Source organism: Engystomops pustulosus, chromosome 4 (assembly GCF_040894005.1).
Source record: "Engystomops pustulosus chromosome 4, aEngPut4.maternal, whole genome shotgun sequence".
Classification (NCBI taxonomy): domain Eukaryota; kingdom Metazoa; phylum Chordata; class Amphibia; order Anura; family Leptodactylidae; genus Engystomops; species Engystomops pustulosus.
Genome location: NC_092414.1, coordinates 141,008,370 through 141,035,131, shown reverse-complemented (window position 1 = coordinate 141,035,131; position 26,762 = coordinate 141,008,370). Strand labels below are relative to the sequence as shown.

Here is a 26,762-nt window from a genome sequence, read left to right as displayed (position 1 = left end):
GTATGTATTGTCCTCATCCCCTATTTGGATTGAGGACTCCTATTTTAAGTTAATGGAATCCATCTTGAATGAACTAATATGGGGCAGAAAGAAGGTGAGAATGAAAATGAAATATTTGTATAGCCCAGTGGGAGAAGGAGGGCTGGGGATCCCCTTCTTCAAAGGCTACTTTATCGCCTCACAGATTGCTCGCTTGGTAAAATGGAAAGAGATACACTGGCTAAACAAGATGGTATTAAGATCTCAGGGCAAGGTCAAATCCATCTTTGAGTTTCTGGAAAGTTATCTAGGGTCGGAAGACCCCTTTAAGAAATGGGCACTCTGTGGGGCAATAACAAAATCCTGGAAGATTTATAAAGAATTTTTAAATATCACTGGTTTTATGGAAGAGACCCCTATTTGGTTCAATAGGAAACTAATAGAAGCAGATAAAATTCCGGATAGAACATTCTGGGGAAACCTGGGGATTAGACAGGTAGCACAAATTTGGGAGGAGGATAGAGTAAAATCATTTAGTAGATTGCAGGAGATACACGGTCTTAAAAACACAGACTGGATTCGTTATTTGCAACTCTCACACGCTCTTAAGGAGGATGCACGCAGGTACGCGGTAAGATTTGAAACACACGCAGGGTTTGAGCTGATTATGAAGGGAGGGACTAATAGGAAATTGATATCGAAAATATATAGACACTTGGTAGTAGGGGTAGCACAGAGGGAAAAATGAAAAGCAAAAAATAAATGGGAAAGATTGATAGGTAATATTGAAGTGGCAGACTGGGGAAAAATTCACAAAAATACAAAAAAAAGGGTCAATTAATGCTAACCATAGGATTATTCACTTTAAAATTGTGCATCAGATTTACTACACGCCACTAAGTTTATCTAAAATGGGGGTAAAAGCAAATTCTAGTTGTTGGAAGTGTAAGATGTTGGACGCTGATTTTCTTCACTTGGTTTGGGGATGTCAAATAATAGGGGTGTTTTGGGAAGGTATCTTTGGGTACATTTCTTGCAAGCTGGAAATTAATTTAACTAGGTCTGTTCAAAGTGCGATATTTGGATTAATTGAGAATTTAGACGCAGAAAGGAAATATGGCAGACTGATTCTAAAACTAATGAACCTAGCTTGTGTCTGTATTGCACAAAAATGGGGTTCCGAAAACCCTCCCTCAGTTGAAGCCTGGCAGAGTTATACCCTTCGCATCAAAAATTTTGAGAAGAATATAGCTAGGAAAAATGGAACTCTGGCAAAATGGGAAAAGATATGGGTTAAATGGGAGTGATTCTTTATCCCTTCCCCCTCTTTCCTTCCCTTTTTTTTTTTTTCTCTCCTCCAGCGGATCTAGAAGGGGAGGGTGTGGGTGGGAGGGGAGGTAAGTTATGTAATTACTTGTGTACAAACGTAGATACGTGGATATGACATGTAATTCCAGGTGATACGTGTTTTGTTGAATTTTTGCATGTATATGAAAAAGATGACGCATAATTATAATTGGAAAGAACGTTTTAGTATTGGAATAGGCACAGTAAAAAATATGGATGTAAATTTTTAAAGATTTTGTAAAAGGTAGAAGGTTAACCTCTAAATATTGTAAAATTTTTCATTAACCCGTGGATGTAACCTTTTATATTTTGTATATTTTGCATAATAAAGTTTACCTCTTTAAAAAAAAAAGGAAAAAAAAAAAAAAAATATCATGTAAACTGGAAATATTTCTTTGACAAAAATAAACACTATGATCATAGCATTGTATTCTAAAGGTTTGTATTCTAAATGAAGCACCAAATTTGCCACTTGTGAGAAGTAAATTTTCAAAGAGATATTTGTATTTCAAATTGCTACCATGGAAGATTTGAGTATTTTTTTTTTTTTTTTTTTTTTTAACTTTCATGCCATTGTGTGAAAATATTGTCTACATTGAGAAGTAACAAACATAGACCAAAATCACATACCAAAACCTGTTCTCATCCGAGAAGTGGATACAATTGTATTCAGTCTAAGATTCATTAAACACAGCAGCAGCTGAAAAAATCTTGCTTCCAGTTTCCCTACAATGTGTGGCTTTATTCACATGTCAAGGTCATTTTTCAATATGACTGCCAAGTGGGAACAAACCATACTATTCTGGATATATTTAGTTAACAGAGAGGATCTAACACTGGATACTGCTGTACTACCAGGAATTGTAAAGTTATGGAATTGGTGTTGCCTCTAAAATATAAACAAGTGTGTTCTTATTTATGGCAAACAAATATCTTGAAGATTTTGAGGGACAGACACAATGGAGGCGATTTATGCCATTTAATTTAAATATTTTTTTTTTTCGTCTGCTTCTTAGGTAATTTATCAATCAAATTTTTTCCTTGTGTTAAATGTTTTTTTTCAGATCTCTTTTTGAGACATTTGCAACCAATGTCTCAAAATGTTGCACAAACGTCTCTTCTTTCTATTTTCGAATTTTTCCTTAAGTGTGGGTTTCATCTCGAGTTTTTTGCGCCAAAAAATGTAGCAAATTTTTGACAATTTTAAAAGATAAATGTCATTTGCAACATTTAGCAGATGTGGAATGGAAGATAAACATGCCTTACTGACGAAAAACAAATGTCTGGCGGAAAGGTGCAAAATGCGTCAAAAAATGTCTCAAAAAAGACAGAAAAACCAGGTAGAAAAATGAAGAGCCCCAATGAGTTGTTACTAACGGCAATAAAGCTAAATATTTAACAAACTGGGGCAGATTTATGAAACACTATAAAGGGAGTAACCCTTTTATGTAATTTTTTTGAAAAGTTAATTCTACCTAAAACCTAGGTATAAATTGTAGTTCAAAGACCAACCAAATTGTGCCACATAGTTATTAAGCAGCATTTGAATCTTAATAATTGTGGTGCATCTGATGCCAGGGGGGTTACATTTAGATCAACATATAAAATGCTAGGCTTAAAGGAAATCTACCACCAGGATGAAGGATTGTAAACCAAACACACTGACATATTGCTGTGTGCCCCCTCTGGCAGAAGTTTCCCTTCTTGTAGCTTTATATGCCCTTGTTTTTAAGAAAAAGATGTTTTAAAAATTATGCAGATGAGCCTTCGGGTCTCCAAACTCCATTGACATCTACAGATTATGGAGCCCCTGAGGCTCATTTGCATAATTTGTGAAACCTTTTTATTGTTAAAACAAGTCCTAAGAAGCTAAAAGAAAAGCAGATCCTGCCAGAGGGGGCACACACCAGTATATCAGTGTACTTGGTTTACAATTCTTTATCCTGGTAGTAGATTTCCTTTAACATATCCCCCCCACTAGATTTTCCTAACTTATGGTCTCTTCATCTGTTACATCCTTTTAAAGACCTGATGTCTATTCAGCAGGAATAATAATAAATTGAAATATATGCCAATAAACAGAATAACAAGGTTTTAGAAATTCATTTTACGGTTTTGAAAACTCCCCTATTTTATACCATCCACCGACAGGAGAAAAAAAAATGATGCGTGGCAGGGTTAATTCAGAGGCACTTGTATAGACTCAATGTTACTTGTATGGAAGTAAATATGCCCTGCACAGGGCTATACACGTAAGAGCTATAATTCAGATGATGACATTTTATACTTAGAAATACTGATTATAATGAAGGCATCAATAACAGGTTAAAAGGGTGAAGAAGTGCATATGACACAATATAAAAGTGTACCCTTTCTTGCACAGGAATGACAAGCATAACAGTAAGATGAATATATATGCATATAGTAGACACATATTCTGTGGATGGCAATAACCACTTACCTCAAAATATGGAAAAATGTCTCCCAGTATATTTCTGTAATAGCTTATTCACATGTAAATGCATTGCTTGCAAAGGCTATTCAGCATCATATACTAAACTGATACACTGTAGAATTGTCTTTTCTGTTAACAGTACCTCCTTTTAATTTTTCATTTGGTCAGATTGCATTGACCAACCACATGGGACTCCCAGCATCATAGTTGTATAGGATACAAGGAGAACTTTTGCAAATGAGCAGCTTCACACTGTATTCATGATTACAGCTCAGCACTGTTTTTTGAAGGAGAAGCAGGGATTCCTTGCATCCTATATCACTATGATGCTCAGAGTCCCAACCTCAGTAATGTGCTTAGTCCGTGTAATGTGCTTCTACTCTAAGGGTGCATTCACATTACGGCTACGGCCGGGAGGGTACACCTTAGCATGCTGGAGAACTATTTCTCTCCGTAGGAAATAGTGTGTCACGGCTGTAGACACAGGGAAAGGTAAAGGATTGGCAAACTTTTCCCCATGTACGGTGCCACATGTGTGTGGCACGGTGCCACCACCAGGTCACCATAGAGGTCTATGGTGACGCATACATATAAGTCCCCACAACGGCCGTCTAATTTTATTCTTCATCAATAGGGTATATAGGGGATATCTCATGAAAACAATGTAAACTGGTTTCTGAAACCACATAAAAGAAGTTGTTCCTTTTCAAATGTAGAAAACCATGCTAGCCATTCAAATAACACAATATATGAACAGATAAGATACATCCAAGCGGGAGCCATTGATATTTAGCATCTCTCTACTCAGTCTGAAATAAGGAGGTCCTATATGGAGTCCAGTAGTATAGGCATGTAGAATGTTGCCATAGTACAACAAATCCCTGTAATTGTTATTATTTTAAAGCAAAAAGCAGAATGAGAATGCAGCATAATGAGAACGGTCCAAGAATTATAGCAGGGAAGTCTAAGCTCCTTAATAATTTGATTCTGGAAAGTGTGTTTATATGGATAACAAAATGAATTTATCAAAAAGGCACATAAAACTAAAAATCGATTCCATTCTACCAAAGGTTTGACAAATGATTATGGCACAGTTAATAAGCATTGTGCTACAAGCTGCACCCATCTTCGATTACTAGTCTGTGCATGCTACATACAAGCAATAAGATTCATGGGTCTTTTTGTGTTATCTAATATACAAGCTGAAGGAGGTAATGGAGTTTAGGACAAAAAGGGAGTCCCAGTCCTTGGCCTGATATGATCAAATTCATGTTTTAAGGTTCAGATTGAAGATAAGAAAAACATTTTACTCTCCCTCAATCCAATTCTTGCTGCATAAGAGGAGAGAAAGAGAAAGAACATAGAAGAGAGAATTAAGAACAGGGCATTACACGCCTTCATTTATAGGTGAAAAATGGAAACAGCATGTATTGTATATCTTCAGGACTACATTTATTGTCTAAGGGTATGTCTAGAGTCAATGACAGTGTGGTCTTATGCATCAATATAAAAGACCTATCATATGAAAGTACACTGGAATGACAAGATTTCCTGGAATGACAAAATTTGTATTTAGCACAAAAACATTTAAGAATTTTTCTTTAAAGGGAATCGGTCGATGCTGTTTGAAAAAATTAAGATGCGGGCAGGTTCCCTTAGAGCCCTTACAGCATAAGGGCAACCTTTCTTCATCTAAAAAAATCTCTTCTCCGAAAATACAAATGCCATTTAGCGTATATACTCGAGTATATGCCGAGTTTTCAGCACAAAATTTGTACTGTACTCACCTTTCTGATGTCCCCGTAGGTCCTCTTCTGCTTCCGATGCTCCAGTGCCTCCTTGGGCCTCTTCGATTCTTCCACTCCTCTACGGGACATTCTAGCGATGCTGGCAGTACACAAATAATGACGTCGGCAAGTGGCTGACGTTATTCTATGTGCCGGTCAGGCTTGAAGACCCAAAGAGGAGCGCAAGGACCCGAAAAGGAGCGCAAGGACCCGAAGAGGAGCGCAAGGACCCGAAGAGGAGCGCAAGGACCCGAAGAGGAGCGCAAGGACCCGAAGAAGACCCGAGGAGCATCGGAAGCAGAAGAGGACAGGTGTATATACAACAGGGGGCTGGCAGGCTATATATTACAGGGGGTTAGCTATATACTGGGAGGCTGTGACCAATGCATTTCTCACCCTCGGGTTTTACTTGAGTCAAAAGGTTTTCCCAGTTTTTTGTGTTAAAATTAGGTACCTCAGCTTATAATCAAGTATATACGGTACTTCAATAGACAGAGTGTGAAGGTAGTTGTACCCATGCACAACTAAAATCTGTTTTTCATTCTATAAGCAGTGACTGCAGGCCACTGGATGGTACTTTGAAGTTAAATGGGCAATTGATAACTATATAAAGATTTATATAACAGGAATCATGCTCAAATAAATTGTAAAGAGCTTAGAAGAAATGAATACAAAAAGATGATCTCTAAAATAATAGACTCTTCACTGCAGCCAACTTTTTTTGTTGCATACCCAGAAAAAAAAAAGGGATGAAAATCATAATGATTGCTTTATATGAAAGGTTATATAAAAGGTTATGGACAACAACTCCTGAGAGCTCCATAAAAGCTTACCTCAAATAAGTTCAAACCCTGAGCTTCACTTTGATTGTAAGGTCGAATGATACCGTCGTCATGAATAAAACGTGGCGGGCGAAGTGGAGAAACATCTTCTGTGGATTCAGCCACTCTGAGGGAATAAAAGTAATTGTATAAACATTAGATATTAGCACATTTACATATTTACATAACACATCCACCACAATAAAAAAACAAGATTTATAAATCTATCAATGGTTTTACTAGAACAGCAAAAGAAGTTTGCCACAAATGGGGTGTGACTTGAACAAATGCACCAGAAGTTCAGCCCCTTTTCTGGCATAAACAAAGCCAACAAATAGTAAGTGCAACATTACTAGACAGTCTTACACAACATCAGATTTATCACTCAACACAATGGGAGAGATTTATCAGGGCTTTTCTAGCAAACTGACAGTAATTGTGATTATTTTCCACTTTTACACCACCTTAAGACCAAGTGAGTGTTCAGGGGTATGAAGGGGGCACAGGCGCTAGAGCCAGAAGTGACTGTCATCAGGCTGTGGTGCAAGTCTATGACATGGATTTATACACTGGCAAGGCCCACATGCCAGATAGATCAGGAGGCTGGAGGACCTGATGTGAATTTCTTCTAAATACACCATCTACACACCACCTTGTGTTTAGGTACCGAAATATACTTTTTCTGTAAACATATATACCTGATTGTAAGTGTGTTTCGGTTTAGAGCCGAAAAGTGCGTCAGGGACACAGTCATCCTGGAAAGTGGATGTCATCACTTTTTTAACTTGGTAAGAACTGCAATCTGATGATAAGTGGTCTCACATCACTTCCCCGTCACAGGTTATCCTGTGCATTATATGTACAATGTCATCGGGTGGGCCACCACATTACCCTCTAGCCAGTTTCTGACTTTTTTATTGTTAGTCTCCACACAATGTCCGGGTCTGACTGTTCTTCCTCTGTGTATCATCATTCATTGTACTGTATCTGCTTGGTACCTCACTTGAGGTGCCATTATTATTAAATTATGCATGTTTAATTGTGAGTATTGTATCAATAAAGATTTATATATTTTTATACAACTCATGAGTATAGTCTTGCCCTCCTTCCCGTCTTCCTCAGGGGTACAATCAGGTATATATGTCTAGCTTCTTGAGGCATTAGACTAGGTGCGATCACCAACATAGGGACGTTATATATAACTATTGGAGTTTTTCTCCTTCCCCTCCCCCACAGACAAGTGATTAAGGAGTTCTGTGAGCACCAAAATCAATTTCCCCTTTTGTACCATAATTTTTCTTAAACCCTACACTGCCCGTAAGCCAATACAAAATGTAAGGTGTTCTGGTCGGTATCAGTAGAAGTTCTTGGTTTCTAATGCTTTCCTCTTTAACAGAACAGCTGAAACTTCCAATGCTGACATATCCATCCTTTATGAAAACCCATAGACGTTTACAACAATAATTGGTTGCAAGTGAAAGGAAGAAGGTTATAGAGTTTTAAATTTTTAGGGGAAAAGAGGGAGCATTAATAATGGTGCTCTAGAATATGTAATGTCCTTATAAAAGTACAAGCGCTCCCCGACTAAAGGACACCTAACTTACATATGACCCTTAGTTGTAAAAGGAACTTTCTGCCCACTGTGCCCCCTGGATGCTTTACTTTAGTCCCAGGCTGCAATGATCAGCTGTAATGTGTGTGTAATGAGGTTTTATTGATAACCCTTGTTCCAATGATCGTACAAAACTTTGAAAATTCAATTGTTAATGGGACAAAAAAATTTAGTGTGGAGCTACAGTTATAAAATATACAAGTTTCGACTTACATAATAATTCAACTTAAGAACAAACCTAAAGAACCTATCTTGTATGTAACCCGGGGACTGCCTGTACTGAGTCCACTGCAGTACATCACATAAAGCTTATGGCCTTTTGTGGCCCCAAAGGTTGTGCACCCCTATTCTTTTTGGGCACATACATATGAAGGCTAAGCAATAAAATCAGTCCAAATTATATATCAAGTGTGCAATATACTATCTAACATTTATTATTATTATTTAACAGGTCTGTACAATAATCATGATATTCCAGCATGCTCTTAAAGTAAAAGAAGTATTAGTTACAGAACTGTGCAGTCAAACTGCGTTAAGTCAGTAAATCCTAAGGTGTTAAGGGATCTGCTCACATGAGCTTACAATCTAAAGAAAACTGGAGATGAATCCCCAGAAGACGTCTATATAAGGGCGACGTACGGTAAGTTTCATTAGCTTGGAAAGAGAAAAGATGGGAATTATGATTGTGTTCTGTTAAAAGTCTTAAGAAATTCAGGAACCACATAAAAAAGTTATGAAACTGGAAGAACACAGGCGCTAGAGTCCAAAAGAAGAAATGCAGCTCCTTAGGAATCCACCAGAGAAATATGACAGGAAAGAACAGGATAGGAATAGGAGCTGTAGCAAAAGACTGTGTGGTCTGGAAAACAGTCAGAGACAACATTAAATACAAGAGGAACAGGACTGAAAGGGAAGACAAGGCAAGCAAGGAAGCAGAGCTGCCCGAGAGAGGATGCTTGAGGTATAAGCTCTGTAGCATCCTTCAAGAGTAGTACAAAGCAGATGAAGTAAAATGCAAGTCAACTGCCATAGGCAAGGCGTGATATGATGAATGGGGCAAGATTAAGCAAAGGGCGTTTACGAGTGGAAAGATCTGCTGCATTCATTTAGAGAATGTTATGGAATAGAAATAAAGATTTTGTTTAAATACAAAATTGCTTATAATAAATAAGTGACATGCCTAAAAATAACAAGGAAAAGATTGGAAATACTTTAGTATTAAAGAAAATCTACCATCAAAATCCAGCATGATAATCCCAGCTATACCCAGCTATATACTTCCACAACTAACATCACCGCTGCTTTAATCCAGAACACCAGTGACGGTCTCTAAAAGCATGTCCTCTCTCTTCTTGAAACTTAAGACTGAACTCCTTATATTTCCACCATCTACAAACCGACCCAACCATGACCTCTCCATCTCTGTGTGTGGGATCACTATAGTGACGAGGCAGCACGCCTGATGTCTTGGGGGTGTGCTGGACTCCAACCTCTCCTTTGCTTATATATTTAACCTCTTGCTGCATGCATGTCAGAAACATCTCCAGAACCTGACCATTTCTTACAATTCAAACTTCTAAAAAGCAAATTGTTGCTCTGATAAGCTGACCCGAGTATAAGTCGAGACCCCAAATTTTAACACAAAAAACTGGAAAAACCTACGGGAAATGCATTGGTCACAGCCTCCCCAGTATATAGCCAGCCAGCCCCTTGTAGTGCATAGCCAGCCAGCCCCCCGTAGTGCATAGCCAGCCCCCCGTAGTGCATAGCCAGCCAGCCCCCCCGTAGTGCATAGCCAGCCAGCCCCCCGTAGTGCATAGCCAGCCAGCCCCCCCCCCGTAGTGCATAGCCAGCCAGCCCCCCGTAGTGCATAGCCAGCCAGCCCCCCATAGTGCATAGCCAGCCAGCCCCCCATAGTGCATAGCCAGCCAGCCCCCCATAGTGCATAGCCAGCCAGCCCCCCATAGTGCATAGCCAGCCAGCCCCCCATAGTGCATAGCCAGCCAGCCCCCCATAGTGCATAGCCAGCCAGCCCCCTGGAGTACAAAGCCAGCCCCCGTAGTGCATAGCCAGCCAGCCCCCCCGTAGTGCATAGCCAGCCAGCCCCCCTGTAGTGCATAGCCAGCCAGCCCCCCCCGTAGTGCATAGCCAGCCAGCCCCCCCCGTAGTGCATAGCCAGCCAGCCCCCCCGTAGTGCATAGCCAGCCAGCCCCCCCGTAGTGCATAGCCAGCCAGCCCCCCCGTAGTGCATAGCCAGCCCCCCGGTAGTGCATAGCCAGCCCCCCGTAGTGCATAGCCAGCCCCCCGTAGTGCATAGCCAGCCAGCCCCCCATAGTGCATAGCCAGCCAGCCCCCCATAGTGCATAGCCAGCCAGCCCCCCATAGTGCATAGCCAGCCAGCCCCACATAGTGCATAGCCAGCAAGCCCCCTGGAGTACAAAGCCAGCCCCCGTAGTGCATAGCCAGCCAGCCCCCCCGTAGTGCATAGCCAGCCAGCCCCCCCGTAGTGCATAGCCAGCCAGCCCCCCCGTAGTGCATAGCCAGCCAGCCCCCGTAGTGCATAGCCAGCCAGCCCACCGTAGTGCATAGCCAGCCAGCCCACCGTAGTGCATAGCCAGCCAGCCCCCCATAGTGCATAGCCAGCCAGCCCCCCGTAGTGCATAGCCAGCCAGCCCCCCGTAGTACAAAGCCAGCCAGCCAGCCCCCCGTAGTACAAAGCCAGCCAGCCAGCCCCTGTAGTACATAGCCAGCCAGCCCCTGTAGTACATAGCCAGCCAGCCCCTGTAGTACATAGCCAGCAAGCCCCTGTAGTACATAGCCAGCAAGCCCCTGTAGTACATAGCCTGCCAGCCCCTGTAGTACATAGCCTGCCAGCCCCTGTAGCATATAGCCTGCCACCCCCTGTAGCATATAGCCTGCCACCCCCTGTAGTATATAGCCTGCCACCCCCCTGTAGTATATAGCCTGCCACCCCCCTGTAGTATATAGCCTGCAGCCACTGCTCACAATATAATGCCTGTAAGAAAAAAAACAAAACAGTGTACTCACCTTCTAACGTCCCCCTGGAATGTCCTCTTCTATACAGAGATGCTCCGACATTGGTTCCGTGTCCCCGCGTTGTCCATCGTAGGCACCATGATGTCAGCTGCTCGCAGACATCATAGTGTGTGTAGATGCCGGCACACATAGTAGAATGTCAGCGAGCGGTTGACGTCACGATCCCTGCGGTGGACAGCGAGGGACACTGAGCCGATGCTGGAACATTGCTGTATAGAAGTGGGCGGGGGGCGTTGGAAGGAGTACACTGTTCTTTTCTTGACTTGAGTACAAGCCGTGGTGAGGTTTTTCAGCACACTTTTTGTGCTGAAAAACTTGGCTTATACTCGGGTATATTTACGGTATTTAAAATTTTATTGGTGGAGGGTATTTGTCATTTGTTATTTATATTGCATAATAAACATTTATGGACAAATGTTAAACGATATTGCTAAAATAAGCAGAAAAGCAAAGATGTAGAAAATACTGAACCTTTTATAAAACATTGAAACAAATAATATGTATGTACATGGAAAGCTTCATATTTATGCCCATCACTTTTATAATAGACATTTCATTAGTTATCCAGCAACAATTGTTATTGCTCTCTGAGCTAGTCCTCTTCCTGTCCACTTTCTGTCCTTACTAGGATGCTGTCCCTCTCACTGGAAGGGGAATTTAGCAGTGAGCACTGTGTGGTAAACTGCAGATCTTGTTACTATTTCACCCACCCCCGATGGGCAGAGCCCACATAAACAAAGGCATAAAAAGTTTGGGAAACAATTTTAATGGAGGGGGGAGGCAGATTTAAGCTGAGGCGTCTGCGCTGCACTTTTCAACAAATGCACAGTGGTGGGGCAAGTAAAGTTTATTGTGCCTGTTTCCTTTAACCCCTTCCCGACATTTTACGTAATAGTACTGCATCGCGGGAGGTGCGTTCCCGCAAAATGCAGTACTATTACATCATGCTTCTGGCACCGGCTCCTGAACAGAGCCTGCGCCAGAAGCTGCGGGTGTCAGCTATATATTATAGCCGTCACCTGCCTCTAACACCCGTGATCGGAGATTTCTCATTTCCCGGCATTTGAGAAGAATCGTACCCCCCCCCCGCGGCGCTTATGGGGGGGGGGGGGGGTTTGTCCGCTGATCCGATCGCAGCCCCGGGACTGCCAGTGCCCTGGGCTGCTCGATCCTCTTCTGTGTGCCGGGTCCCTGCCTTCTGTTACATTACACAGTGTAATATATCAGTGCTGAGACCCCCACAGATCCCGAGAATGGGGGTTTGATGTACCCCAGTCGGACTCCTTATCGCTTCCCGAGTTGACCAGAGAAACCGGTTGTGCATGGTTGCACTGACCCCTTAATCTCTATGGGCAATTTCCGTCAGCTCCAGAGAGATGAACAGGACAGTCTGACCATGCGAGACCGGCTGCACCGGTCATCTTTGGTAGCGACGAAGGGTCCGACTGGGGTACATCACACCCCTTCGGTCCCTCTTCTTGTCATCTGTGGGAGTCCCATCCCTTAGACCCCTATGCATCAGCAAGTTAGGCCCTATCCTGGATAGTTGTAAAAAAACAAAAGGCATCCAATGACGGAATGTAGATGGCATGAATAAAAGTAAGTTCTTAGAAAAACACTATTAAGGCTTATACTCTAAATCGGGTTAGCTGGAATTTACTTTAGTATACAGTGCTTGGGAAAGTTTCATGCACAACATAAACTTAAAAATGGACCTGCAGAATTGGGCAGCATAGATAAGCATGCCAAGCACATGTTAATAATGGGCATATCTGATGCAAAACGTTTTTTAGTGCAGAGTTAAAAAATACTCATTGTTACATCCTATACTACTAGCGCTGAGATTTGCTGTAAAATCAGGGATCTGTGTGCTTCTGCAATGAATCCATTTCCTTGGAACATTCGTACCTCTGTATTCCCTGGAAGGTGCTGCTTGCCATGTCAATAATTCCGCCTGTAGGTCTAGCTACAACTCCTACAAGTCCTTTTCCTATTCCTTTGAAGAACCCAGCGGCTCCCTCTTTCTTTGCTCCTGCACATTAAAAAAAAATATATATAAAAATACTTTAAAATTATAGTTGGTAATTGCTGGCATTTATTAATTTAATAAAAATGGCTGTTAATGAGCCATGTATTCCTTCTTAAAAAGAAGCTATAAATCAGTTCATAGATGGGATGAATAACTGAAGGACTTCTAACATCCAAACATTCCTTATGTATGATGTGCACATTTCTGAATTCCACAAGGACTTCTAGGGAAATGATGGCTAATACAGTCTGTCCAGAATACAGTATTTGTCTGTTTCACATTTTGTGAACTATTCACCTGTATATGTGATTCTCTAAAGATTTTGGAATTTATCTTAATCATGAATTCTCAACATTAGTCAGTCTGTAGTGTTGGGTGCTTACCTTCTACCGGCTTTGTAATAATGCCAGTCACTCCTCCCACAACGCCCTAAAAGACAAACAATTCATAGCTTAGTACACCTTATTGGGTGTATCACAATAAGCATTATTTGTCTAAATAACAAAATACCTGGTTCATCCATTGAAGCATCAAAAATTCAATATCCAACAAAAATGGCACACAAAAGAAAATTATACAGATAGAAGTAGCATGGCAAGAAATATAAATTTGTCAGGGCTGTGACAAAGAGAAGGCACCTATTTGAGAACTATAAATTTTTTTTTTGAGTAGAAGTAATATTGCTTCTAGAAGCTACAACGCACAACTGCAATGTAGTAGTGCCTTCCATTTCATATAGTTCCAGCTATCCAATGGATTGCTTGGTCCCCACCCACATTGAATAGCTATATGCATTGCAGGATACATCTTCCCTGTAGCCAAACATAAGACTTAACCTGGCAGGTGTTAAAGAAGCTGCTATATAAAAAGTTATTATTATTTTCTCTTATAATGCTCACCCGTAATAATCCTTTTCCACCTTTGGCTAAGCTATCTCCAAAATCTTTCGGCTGTCTGCCCATTTCTTCCCTTCTTTTCTGCTGATATTCTTTATCCATGGTGATAGCAGCCAAACCTTTCCCCACTGACCCGGTGATTCGTGAAACAACTCCAGCTGCTCCTCCTGTGTAGGAAGACTAAAGTTTAGTCAATGAAGTGGACTGTACTAGAGACAATCTTTTCTTTACAAACTCAAAGAAAAAAAAACAACCCAGGTCAAAATCAACTACATTCAACCAAAAATAATAGATATACATTAAGATCTGTCAATTCCCACCTGATTTCTTTAGTTTTCTCAGTATGTAAAAGTCATCTCACCTACTGTATGGCCAAGAAGGCTCTTCACACCAATTACTAGACCTTCTGCAAACTCCTCAGGCCCCTGCACCGCGCCCTGGAGAATGTACAAGTTCATTTTAGACTCAAAGATGCTAGAAAAGTGTAAATAGTGTATTCAGATTTTATCAAACTAAAATAGGAGAAAGGAAGATTGACAATTACCATATAACAATAATACAAGAAGGTGTTAAATAATCTAGATTTTGATTGATTCACCTCAAATTGAAATAAAAATATATAACATAACACGAAGCCTCAAATAGCTCACTTGAAAGGGTTCATAAAAGAAAGCCTCCACGCCTTCAGACAGTCCTCTTATTAGGCCAAAGGGGTTTCCCAAGACATCCAGGCCCAAGACTAGGACATAAAGCTGCTTCAAGAACTGCAGAACAAACACCAAAAGTCTGTTAGAGTTTGAGCGAGTGTGACCAAAACACCAACTATAAAAAAGATTTACATTTTATTTGACAGGTAAGTTAAAAATGAATGTAAGAAGCCTATTGTAATATGTGAACAAGTTTTTTTACCTGCTCACTGTAGTGTCTGATAACAAGTTTCGTAAGCTGGTCTTGCTTGTAGAACTTATACTTAACTTCAAAACAAGCCAACCTATTAAGAAAAAAAAAGATTTTGTGTTGTAAATGTAAATATATATATTATATTTTTCTGTAAACTGCATGATAAAACTATAATCTGAAAGTAAAAAATTGGTGACTGATAATAGAGGTCAATACTAATAGCTCAATATAGGGTTTTATTTTGTAAAAAAAAAATAATACAGTTCTTTCTAGGTTAATTCCTGAGACTTTTCTATATCTCTCTTAGCTGTCATTCTATAGAAAGCTTGTATGTTTACCTATATTAAATGCAGTTTCCCATCTGTTTTTTCCTTGTGTTTGCCTGATTTATTTTCAGCGGTTTTTTAAACTTGCGCTTATGCTGGCGCTAAAATACACCTACTCTAAGCAGCTTACAGAGCACGGGCCGGCTGTCAGAGGCCAGCAATTCTAACTGAACGTTGTTTTGGTTTGGATAGTGCTGTGTGTTGCGGGGGATGTGTAGGACAAGTCTGGAGCCCTGTACACACACGTTGGGGCACATATACTAAGAACAGTGCAGTGTGCACTATGTGCAGTTTGCCTGTGTACTGTGCAGGGGGCACCAGATTCAGGATTTCTGGAGCACATTCTGCATGAATCTTTGGGTGGCTGGCTGGCCATGTTGTTGTGAAGTGCTTCTGTGTTTTTCATCACCTGCCTCTGTAATCTTCTTCTTTCTGAAGAAAAAACCGCTTGGGTCCCCCCCTGTTAATATTACTAGGTTTAATTATTATAACCTGCAGTTTTTACTTCTGAAAACAAATGCTTCAACAATTCTGTTACATTTTAAGCAGTTATTGTAATTAAAAAAAGTGGAAATTTACTTGAAAACAAGATCATCCACATCAGTAAGAGTAGCTCCAATGCTTTTCAATAGGAGGTTGATTGAGCTGATAGCAACAATTTCATGTTCCTCTTTGTTTGACTGTTCCCCTCCAGATCCAAGTGAGAGGCTCAAATGTAACTATAAAAAGCAAGATTTGCACAGGACGAACACATTAATCACCAAAGAGAAAATTACTAGTCTTTGCAATGTCTACTACTGGTTCACTGAACTACCTTTACAGGTGATATGTGGAAGTGTTCAAAGAAGCTTAGAGTGGTGACATCAGTCATGGAAGATTTCATCAATTCTGTATTTAGGGAGTCTAGATCATTCTGGATTAGCTTTGTCTGCATTGTATCAAGACAAGAAACATAAACACAAACATAACTGGAATAAAATTGTACATAGATTTACAAAATATTACACAGTACTTTTTTATATTAAAAAAAAGTTTTTTTGACAGATCAATTTTAACTGATTATTTTGACTGATCTGTTTTTTATTTTTTTGATGGATCAAATTTTGACTGAACAAAAGATTTCCTTTTGCATCCAATCAGTTTTTTTTTGCCTGAAAGAAAGGAGTTTTCAGTGCGTTCACATTTTTCACCTAAGTTGGTCCAGCAGTTGTTAAGGTGAAGCAGTAAACACTGACATCTTGGGACACAAGATGCACCTATTAAAGGCGTATTGAAGTGATAAGCACAAAACTAATAACATTTCTGAAGGGGCGACATATTATTTTTTGAAAGGGATGTATACCTCTCAAATTAGGTTTCTAAACAAGGGTTTAATACTAGAACGTAACACTGTTTTCTCTTTCTCCATAGACAGAGCCTCTTCCTTGCATCCCACCCAGTGTAGATTACCAAGGAAGTTCCATAAATCCTTGAGGAAATGTGCATTATTTGACCTGTGGAGGGTTTCCACATCGTAAAACATTTTTTTTGGTAATGTACAAGCTCTACACCTTGTGGACAGGCTGGAGATAAAATACCTTTCATGGTCTGACCATGCCCTGGTCACATTAGAGCTAAAGGATAGGTTAGGAAGTAAACAGAAACGGGTGACATATATGTGAATGAGTTCTAAATGGTGTAAAAAATGCAAACGGCATGCTTCAGTTTAAGCCTGTTTACATCAGACAAAAACTTATTAGTCAAAAACAGCTACAAATGCAGTTTCTGTCCATGCCCATGACACAATATCATGGTTACTTACACGTTGTTTCTCCACTTCTGGGGGGCTTGAAGGAGTAAATAATCCTATGATTGCTGCAAGGAAGCCCTGGTCAACCTTAAGGGCCATACACTGGATCAGAACCATGAAGTACCTTAAGAGAAACACATTAGCATAAACCAACAGAGACAGGATTATATGGCAAAAATATGTGTGTGTGTGTGTGTGTGTGTCTCATTATGTATATATCTATAGAAGCAGTCCCCAGGTTACGTACTAAATAGGTTCTTTAGGTTTCTTCTTAAGTTGAATTTGTATGCAAGTCGGAACAGATACATTTTATAATTGAAACAAGAACAATTTTTTCGTCCCTGTGACAATTGGATTTAAAAAATTTTGTGCTGTCATGGGAACAAGGATTATCAATTATCAAAACTGCATGACAGGCACCTTACAGCTGATCATTGGTGAAGCTCAGTGGATGCTTTTCTTTAGTCCCAGACTGCAGAGGTTACAATGGGCAGAGGGGTCCGCCTGTAACTAAGGGTCATCTCCAAGTCGGGTACTGCCTATATTAGGGTTGCACCGATACCAGAATTTTGAGTGCAATATAATATTTGGAAAGGTATCACAATACTCAATATCGATATGATACTTTCCCCGAAAAGATAAAAAAAAGTGCTGAATCAAATATGTTTATTAAAACATTAGTTTTTGCATCACTATCTTCCTTAAGTCAGAACTTTTTTATTTTTCCATCGACTGAGCTAGTCCTCCGGACTCTGACATGACTTTTAAGATGTCTTCCTGGAAATCTTGGAAAAACCTATGGAGGGTGAAGCATGTCTTCTGCCATAGAACTGCTGACTGCATTATCAAGATATAAAAATCATTGGGGATGATGTAGCATTGTTTTTTTTGTCTATTTGTGGCGTTGTTTTGCCGCAGTTGTGGCACAAATTCTGTTTTGCAACTTTCTATTGCGCCAAATGAACACAGGACAGTGCAAAGTTACTTTGACATATATCCTGCTAGCACCAAAATTGATTATTTCGCACTAAATTCATGAATTGCAACTTTCCGTTCAGACGAAAGTTTTGCCACAAATTGTTGCCAGTCCCCAACTTGGTCTATATTCTTCAACTTTTGATAGTATATTGCGACTTTTGATGCGACTGTCGGAAGCAACCCATGTAGCATAAGACACTGCCAGCATATTTATCAAGGGGCAAAGACACTTTAATGAATCTTACTGCAGCCGAACTTCCAAGACAGACATAGAATGGTTGCAATAAGCCCCATTATGCTTTTTATACTAAGTTTTGCCATGGGGTCACCATGATTACTTGCCATGCTGCTTGTTTAAATCCCAGCCAGCATTGCAGTGTAGTAAAAACGATAAATTTACTTCACATGTTAAAAATGTAATTAATGTAAATTTCAAAACATGCACTTACTTAAATTGCATGACTTTGCTAAATTCGTTGAATCTTGTGATGATACTGACGTCTATAAATGGCTTTGGTTCTGACAAAATAAGTGGAGTAAGGAGAAGCTGTTACATGTCCATTACAATTCTTTTTTGGTAAAAATAGGATTATACCTGATAAAATTACAAATGTACCATATCTAGAGGGCAAGAAAGGTTAGTTTTCTTTATGATGCTCTATACAATTTACCCCTCAGACCCACTCCCTGTCCTTGCAAACTTTTAACTTTGTTTGGATTTTATGGAAACACCATAATGCCCTGCCCAGTTCTGTAAGTAGGGGTGCATCTGCCTCAGAGTAACTCCCTCAGGGTTCATATTGCAGGTCCCTGAAGAGGGTGGCACCGTTGAATACTGGCACCCTCTCCAGAGAATCAATTGTATAAGCGTTTTAAGAGACACAAACAATTCATTATGACAGCAGTGCAGGCAGAGGCATCCCATGAACCAGGGATCCCGATTACGCCATTGTGCCACCGGCATCCTCCACTAGAATAGGCTGCGGGATACCAATATGAATTAATGAGGAAGTACTAGTCCTTAAAGGGGTATTCCTATTTTAACAAGATACTGTTTGAATAATGAAAGTTATACAATTTTCCAATACACTTTCTGTATCAATTCCTCACGGTTTTCTAGATCTCCACTTGTGGTCATTCTTCATTTTTATTTCTAGTAGACAAAATCTGACCTTGGTCACACAGTTGCACAGCTCGTTATATCACACAGCTCAAATTACTCTCTGATATAACAAGCAGTGCACTTGTGTGACTACGGTCAGAATTTTGTCCACTCGAAATATACAATGAAGCTTTCTATAGAATGACAGCAAGCAGAGATCTAGAAAACCACAAGGAATTGATATAGAAAGTATATTGGAAAATTGTATAATTTTTCATCATAGGAACAATAACATTAATTGTGGGAATTACCCCTTTAAGTGTCACAATGCTAAATTATTAACTCAGTGCTATGGCTAATTTGATATCAGAAAGAGGAATTGACTAAATGGGTATTGTCACAACTGGACAGTGTTATTTCACAATGAGGCAATATCACAGTTGGTAATTATTTTACAATGGGTTGGATGCCTCAATGGGTTATCGTGATCTCCCAATCAGGTGCTTGGATAAAAATAGAACATTTAAATTTGACAATACCCTATTCTGACAATAGATCATTTGACAATGCCCCATGTGACATCACAATACCCCATTATAACATTGCAATGACACATTATAACATTGCACCATTGTGACATTACTATGCAATCATGACAACAATATTCCATTGTGAAAACATAATACCCCAATAACATCACAGCAATGCGGGATTGGCATGCAGTGGATCCTTTAGTGGGGCATGATGAAGGAAAGGTGGGCCCAAGGAACCCTGACACTGGTCCTAAATACGAATTTATAAGGGACTGGTGGGGCAAATTTAAAATGCGGTTTAGAAATATTAAATTGAGGGGGGTTGGTGATGTTGCATTAAATGAGAGGGTGCACTGCATAGTCACTGCAGGCAACTATGTATTTGGTAAATTCATTGCAGATGTATATTTATGTGTGTGATGTGTTCATTGCTGGTATGTATTTAGATGTAGGAGTATAACTACTTAATTGTGAACAATGTCATAGTAGTTGCTTAGATTTCTTGCTTATGTTTCTTAATGGTGAGAGTTAGGCGCCATTTCTCAATGGGGATGGGAAATTCCAATATTACCCAAAATAAGCAAAAAATATGTTGCTGGGCCAAACCCCGTTGCAGTGCATACGTTTTAAAAAGGAAAAAAAAGATACAGAAGGTGTACTCTTCTGTGAGTCATATTATTACAAGTATAAACATAAATAAAATCAAGTTGTTTTTACCAGAATCTAAAGCAATGGATTTGGGAGGTGCAACTGGATGGAAGACCGCAGGAAACATTGAACCAGGAAGCTGGTTATCCACCTGACAAAAGAAAAAAAGGTCATCCATTAAATGGCTGCATACATGAGACATTAAAGATTCAGCCTTTTTTCATAATCTTTTTGCTCCCCTATTAAAAATCTATAACATTTTCATTTTACCATGTACAAAGCTATGTGAGGACTTTTCTGTAAAAAATTGTATTTCTTAGGGATGATATTTAATATTCCATGCCGAGTAAATGCAGTGAAATTGGTGAAAAACCAAATTTGCAACATTTTCTTGTGGGCTCAGTTTTTATGGCTTTCACTATGAGCTCCAAATGTTATAACTCCTTTATTCTTTGGCTTGGTACAATCATGGGGATATCTAACTTAAAAAGGTTATAAGGTGTTTTGATACATTTTTTAAAAATTAAAACCTTGTGTGCAAAAACAAAAAATGTTGGATTCGCCATCCTCTGGAGCCAATTTTCTTTTTCATAGATTTGTGTACGGAGCTGTGTGAGGTTTAATTTTTTGCGAGATGTGCCGACGTTTTCATTGCTAGCATTTTGAGGACTGTGGGACCTTTTTGAGATGCAAAATGGCGAAAAAGTGGCGTTTTGGACATTTGGGAGTTATTTTCCTTTACAGGAGTCACCACCAGTTATAACCATTTTTATATTTTGAAAAATCTGGCATTTGGGACATGGTGATACCTAACATGTTTATGATTTCTGATGTTTATTTATTTTAATGTAATTTCTTGGGAAAGGAGGGTGGATTTGAACTTTTAGTTTCTAACTTTTTAGTTTTTTTTTACTGTATTTATAGGCCTCATAAGGTACTTAAACCCTTTGAACTCTGATTATTACTAGCAGCTACTGTAATGCTACTGTATTGCAGTAGATGGCAGTATTGCATGTGATCTCTTCTAAAGACTCCAGGCTGTCATGGAAATGGATTGCTCTGTTCATCTCTCTAAAGTTACCTTACCTGTAACCAGTATAACTGAGCTCGTAAGCTTCTCTGATGTGGAGACTGTTTCAGTTCTATTTGGATACCAGAGAGGAAGCTTCTCCTGATTTTGCATTTAATTGGCAGGCGCATTTCCATAGAAGTGAAGCTGACCTAAATGTGATATACATAGATTTAATAAAGATGTTCTAACTAAACTCACACATCACCAGTAACTTATACACACCTCAAAGTTGGCATCCAGTTTTGTCCATCTGCTCTGCTCTCCTGTGAGATATTTCTCATAAGCTTGTTCTAGTTGAAGAATATGTTTTTGATTAAAGGGTTTCCACTTCTGTTTTGGCAATAGCTCCCAGATAATACCTGAGCTGTAAGCAAAAAACAAGAAATTTGTTTTACATTAACTTTTTTTTATGACTGTAGTAAATCATCTACTAGATCGAGACCACTTGTGATAAGTTGTCTTTTGCACCACATTTATTTTTCTCATTTTGTTAAACTGCATTTTTAATCAATGTTTATAAGTAAGGCTCATTGCATACCAAGGTATGCTTTCCAGGGCCGTAGCCTGGTTGCCATACAGCCGAGTGCAGGAGCGCTCCTCACCGCTCCCTTTTCTATTAAATGTTGAGCTCTGTAAAAAGGGCAAAATATAAGACCCATTCTATATTTTGCGGCTCAGCCGTCCAAATCAGTCATGGTGCAGACAACGTGTGCCAGGTGTGACCAGGTGCTATAGACATCAATAGGGGTTGTGGTGCGGCCGCAAATTGTGTGGTCTTATTACAGGCCCTCATTGTAGTGAGCATGTGGACAAACACTGTAAAACCAAATAAAAATATCTTAGAAGGGCGTAAATACAACAGTTGTTATACTATAGAGGTGCACATGATACATAGAGGCCCCATGCACATGATACATGATATACGGTCGGCATATGGCCCGTATTGTCCACCGTACTGGTGAGCAGTCTAAAATATAGAGCATGTACTATTTTGTACCACAATTCCATTCCCTACGCTCTCTCATCCTCCCTCCTGCTCCTTGCACACTGTAACAGCCTCTGAAGCTGCAGTAGAGGGGCGCTGTTAACGCCCCCACAGCTTTTAGGCTCATTAGCATTATTTCGAAAGTTTATTTTGGAAGGAAGAAAGCCATGGATAACAAATAAGGAAATTACCACAGTCACAGTGCCTGGATCTATAAGTAAGTGTCCCTGGTTTATTATGATGGATTTTGATGGTAGATTTCCTTTAACCTCTATTACTCTGAGTATAGGAAAAATTCATAAAATACTGGATGATATGTATCAAGGGTGCAATAATCTTCTGTAGTTGTTTACATTTTAATTATGTAAAATGTATGAGGAAAACAATTAGCTCCTTTTTAAAGTTCTCTATGTTACTACTGTAATTGTGTAACTATCAACACGTTGAAGTAAATTACTGATCAAAAATTCACCTTGTGATTCCTATGTAGGAAATTTCTTGTTTGGTCTCATTATTTATCAGAGAAAGCCCCAAACTATGAATGGATATATTAATTTCCTGGTCAGGTTGCTCCATTTCTTCAGCTTGGCGTGCTTTTGTCACTAAAGCCACATCTTCTGTGAAAAGCAAAACTCGCTGACGGCCATCAAGGAATGAAACCCAGTGAATCTGGATTTCAGGACTGTACGCAAACTGTCCACTTTCATCCTGGAAATTAACAAATGTCATACTATTTACAGTACAAATATTGCATATAAATGTGTGTATTTACGTGAGACAACTGGAGAAAATCTCACAAATTACTTCAAATTCTTATCTTATTAATATATACAATATAGTTCGCAAATTAAGACTTCTGCAGTCATATAAATGTATTTTTTCTAATCTTGTAAAAATCCACCTGAAACAACTAGATTTCCTAAATAAAAAGGGATGTAGCAACAATCATGTGCACAGAGACAAGTTCTATAAATGTAAAGGTGAAAGCAAATACATGAGAATAAGTAAAAAATATTAGCAGGCTTTTTGGCTATATTTTTAGTCAATTATATACAAAGAAAATTTTAAATAAAAAAAGAAAACATGTACGCTGATGTATTACTGTATTTACCTTTAAAAGATCAAGCTCCCCCTTGTCCTGGCTATAGGTCCACATCAGTTTTTTTGTGCATGTTGGATCTGCCCATGCAAACAGTCTTGTTTCTCCGGGTAAGAGCACTGTTTCGTCTTTCATTCCACTGTAAGGTATTTAGTATTTTAAACACTGCGGCAAATACTTAGTAAACTAAAATAAATGCACATTTAAAAGGGAAGGTAGCAAAAGATACTGCATACATGTATTTACAGATGCCAATTTGGCAGGTGTTTTGCTTTTGTGATATGTGTAACTCCTCATAAAAATGTATAGATTTTTAAAAATACAGCTCTTAAACCGAGGCTCTGTAACAGCTGCTTGTTTTGAGGAAATCCTGATTTTAAAAATACACAACAAGTTAGGGCAGATATATGAAAGGGGCTTGAAGAAAAATGCTCTTGCCTATAACTACACATAACAGCTTTAACTTTTTTGATCAACACACCATGAAACTTAATAGACGACCTACCTCTGAGTATATGTCAATACGTCCCGAGCTGTATGGTTCATGATCAATGCAGGAGCGGCTCCTTCATAGTAATCTGAGAATTTAATTACTATTGAGTGATCAGCGATACTGACGTCCACCAGAAGTCCAGTATTCTGGAAAAATTAACATGGTATATATGTACAAAAACATCTTCTCCTCATAGAAAGAAATACTGGGGGGAAATTGAACAGAAGTTATACACTGCACAATCAGAAAGGAAGTCTTAACTGTATGAGATGGGAGTTACAACTGCTTGTGCGCCAGTGTATGATAAAGAGGCCACGCCCCCCATGTCCTGCTGGATCCGTAAGGTGGTGCGACTGCCAGGAACACCCCTCTATGCATAGTCACAATAATAATCGCAAATTCTTGCAGTGCGCAAGAGCAGATTAATGATAGATTAACAGAGCAGAACGGTCATGTGCGGGCGGCCCACATCGGACCCCTCATTTTTCTGATCTGTGGGGGTCTCATCACTGAGACCCCCACAGATCAGCAAGTTAGGCCCTATCCTGTGGATAGGGTCTAACTTATGTTCGTGGGAATACCAGCTTAAGGAGTTTTATTCTGTAGTTTATATTTATAAGTCAATGCAGACTTTTTAAGAGTGATTAACGTATATCGTTGGTCACACTTCTCTCCTTTTTCAACGGATTGTAGTAGTTTTTTGTTTTTTTTTTGCAAGCACAGCCATGCTTATCATAATTCAGAGCACAATTCAGACTTTTAATATATAATAACTTTTACTTCAACAAATAAAAAATAAGTCTTATATGGCAATTTCCCCACATGACAACTTTGCAAATAGACAGGCGTTTGTAAAACTTTACCCCATCTCAATACTTTCCCAGAAGAATTGGGGATAGACCATCTAAAAACACGGTCCCAACTCCTTCATCAAACCCAGAGTATAATATATTATGGTACCCTATAAGGGATTCTTAACTGTGCAAGCAGCGAGACTATGGAACTCTCTGCCACAAGTTGCTGCAATGCCTGATAATTTGATAAAATGTTCTATGGGGGCCTTAATGCCTTTCTGGAGAGCAATACTATCACATCTAATGGGAATAAAAACTTTTTGTAAGTCGTTTCTGTTTATCCAGGAAGTTATTCTGACCATATTAGGGGTTAGGAAGCAATTTTTCCTCTACTTTGAACCAATTGCCATCAACCTTGCAAGGTTTTTGTTGGCTTCTGGATAACAGTATAGTTTAATAGGTTGGACTTAACGGACTGATGTCTTTTCCTAACCTTACTTATAATGATACTATGACTAATGTAAGGTGTCCACATTTTGTTGCCTATATAGTATACTTACATAAAACTGTCATTCAACTTACCATATTCTCAATAGCCAGCAGAGTGCCATTGTCTTGTTTATTGAAGAAAAAGGGTTTTGAGGTTCCTGCACAGCCAATTACGCGTACACACAGCTTACCAGAGACATTTTCTGGCCAGAATGGCACACACTGTAATGCAATGTAATAAACGCATAAAACCAATACCGTATTTTTCGGCCTATAAGGCGCACCGGAGTATAAGGCGCACCTCTAATAAATGCCTGCTAAGACATCTAGGTTCATATATAAGGCGCACTGGATTATAAGGCGCAGGATCAAATGCAGTACCTAAAAATGACCAGCAGGTGGCAGACCTGTGCACAGTTCAAGCTAGCTACACTTCCCGGGAAACTTGTCTTCAGCGTGTCAGAGAGCTCCGATCTCAGAGGTATGGGCTGCTGGGGGTTAATGCAGGGTGATGCAGCAGGGGTTTAGCTGTCTCCCTCTGCCCCTCCTCCTTCCCTCCTCAGGCAGGGTGTTATTCCTGTGGGGTTCCCTGTGGCTCCTTCTCTTTCCCCTGTTACAGGGCTGTCAGGTATGGGGGATTTCTTACTGATGATGATGATGATGATTGCCTCGTGGTCGGCACTATGGCAGCTCTGGTCTCTCAGTGCTAGGGGAGGGCAGGATGGGCACAATGTTAGTTGTGGTGCCAGGGCACTTCAGGAGCTAGGGACCCTGTATACTGTGTGGGAAGGTGCAGGAAATTTCTGGGGTTGGAGCTATTAAACACTGGTAAATGTACAGTACATCTTGTATTTAGCACATTTCTGTATAAGTTCATATATAAGGCGCACTGGCCTATAAGGCGCACCTTTGATTTCTGAGAAAATTAAAGGATTTTTAGTGCGCCTTATAGGCCGAAAAATACGGTACATTTCCTTGTACAAGAATGTACCTAACCATTCCATTGTGATGAGTAAAAAATTACAACTGGAATATTTTGTTCCTTGAGATCATTAAGTGTCCCCTTAATTTTTTGAGCAGTGTATCTTCACTTTCCATTTTCCCTATTTTATTTCAACATTTAACCCTTGCTTGAAGTCCTCTAAAATACACATAAGTGACAGTAAAATTACATGGTTTCAACACTGCAGTAATGTATTTCTATGATCCAGGTATGAACCAGGATTTTATGGTGCAAGCAGAAATCTAGAGTGAAAAGACCTGTTTTCGCCAATTAAGGTGCATCTCAGTAAGGCAACTTTTTCACAATTTGTGTTTGAGGCATTAAACAGATTTATTTTGTATGCCTCACATATTTTTACATCTTACATGTGTTGTTCAGCCTCTGGTTTATTGACAGTAAGTTTATCACTGACACAGAAGGCCTTCCATCCCTTCAGTAGCCACCCCCTTTAAATATTAGAGGTCATAAGAGGTATAAAATGTCTGGGATAGGATTTGATCTCATGACCCTTTGTATCAAAGGCAGCAAACTAGTATAGTGGACATGTGGAGTCTTAAAAAATATCATA

At 39.6% G+C, this 26,762-nt stretch overlaps 1 protein-coding gene across 5 annotated transcripts in view; it reads right to left on the bottom strand.

The window, feature by feature from the left end:
- Positions 1-26,762, bottom strand: part of VPS13C (vacuolar protein sorting 13 homolog C) — a 228,727-nt gene that overhangs the window by 14,212 nt on the left and 187,753 nt on the right. For 4 of the 5 annotated variants that reach the window (XM_072147784.1, XM_072147785.1, XM_072147786.1 and 1 more), the window contains 18 exons: positions 25,285-25,413; positions 23,921-24,054; positions 23,428-23,554; positions 22,789-23,024; positions 21,554-21,695; positions 21,346-21,480; positions 20,329-20,410; positions 18,426-18,495; positions 17,011-17,122; positions 16,024-16,137; positions 15,789-15,928; positions 14,893-14,974; positions 14,634-14,747; positions 14,345-14,420; positions 13,987-14,150; positions 13,471-13,516; positions 12,967-13,090; positions 6,402-6,516 (listed from right to left, as the gene is read on the bottom strand). In XM_072147784.1, coding sequence (XP_072003885.1) covers positions 6,402-6,516; positions 12,967-13,090; positions 13,471-13,516; positions 13,987-14,150; positions 14,345-14,420; positions 14,634-14,747; positions 14,893-14,974; positions 15,789-15,928; positions 16,024-16,137; positions 17,011-17,122; positions 18,426-18,495; positions 20,329-20,410; positions 21,346-21,480; positions 21,554-21,695; positions 22,789-23,024; positions 23,428-23,554; positions 23,921-24,054; positions 25,285-25,413 — 2,142 coding nt within the window. Of the gene's footprint in view, positions 1-3,262; positions 5,113-6,401; positions 6,517-12,966; positions 13,091-13,470; positions 13,517-13,986; positions 14,151-14,344; positions 14,421-14,633; positions 14,748-14,892; positions 14,975-15,788; positions 15,929-16,023; positions 16,138-17,010; positions 17,123-18,425; positions 18,496-20,328; positions 20,411-21,345; positions 21,481-21,553; positions 21,696-22,788; positions 23,025-23,427; positions 23,555-23,920; positions 24,055-25,284; positions 25,414-26,762 lie in introns of those variants that run through there. The other variant, XM_072147788.1, reaches the window with a different exon arrangement.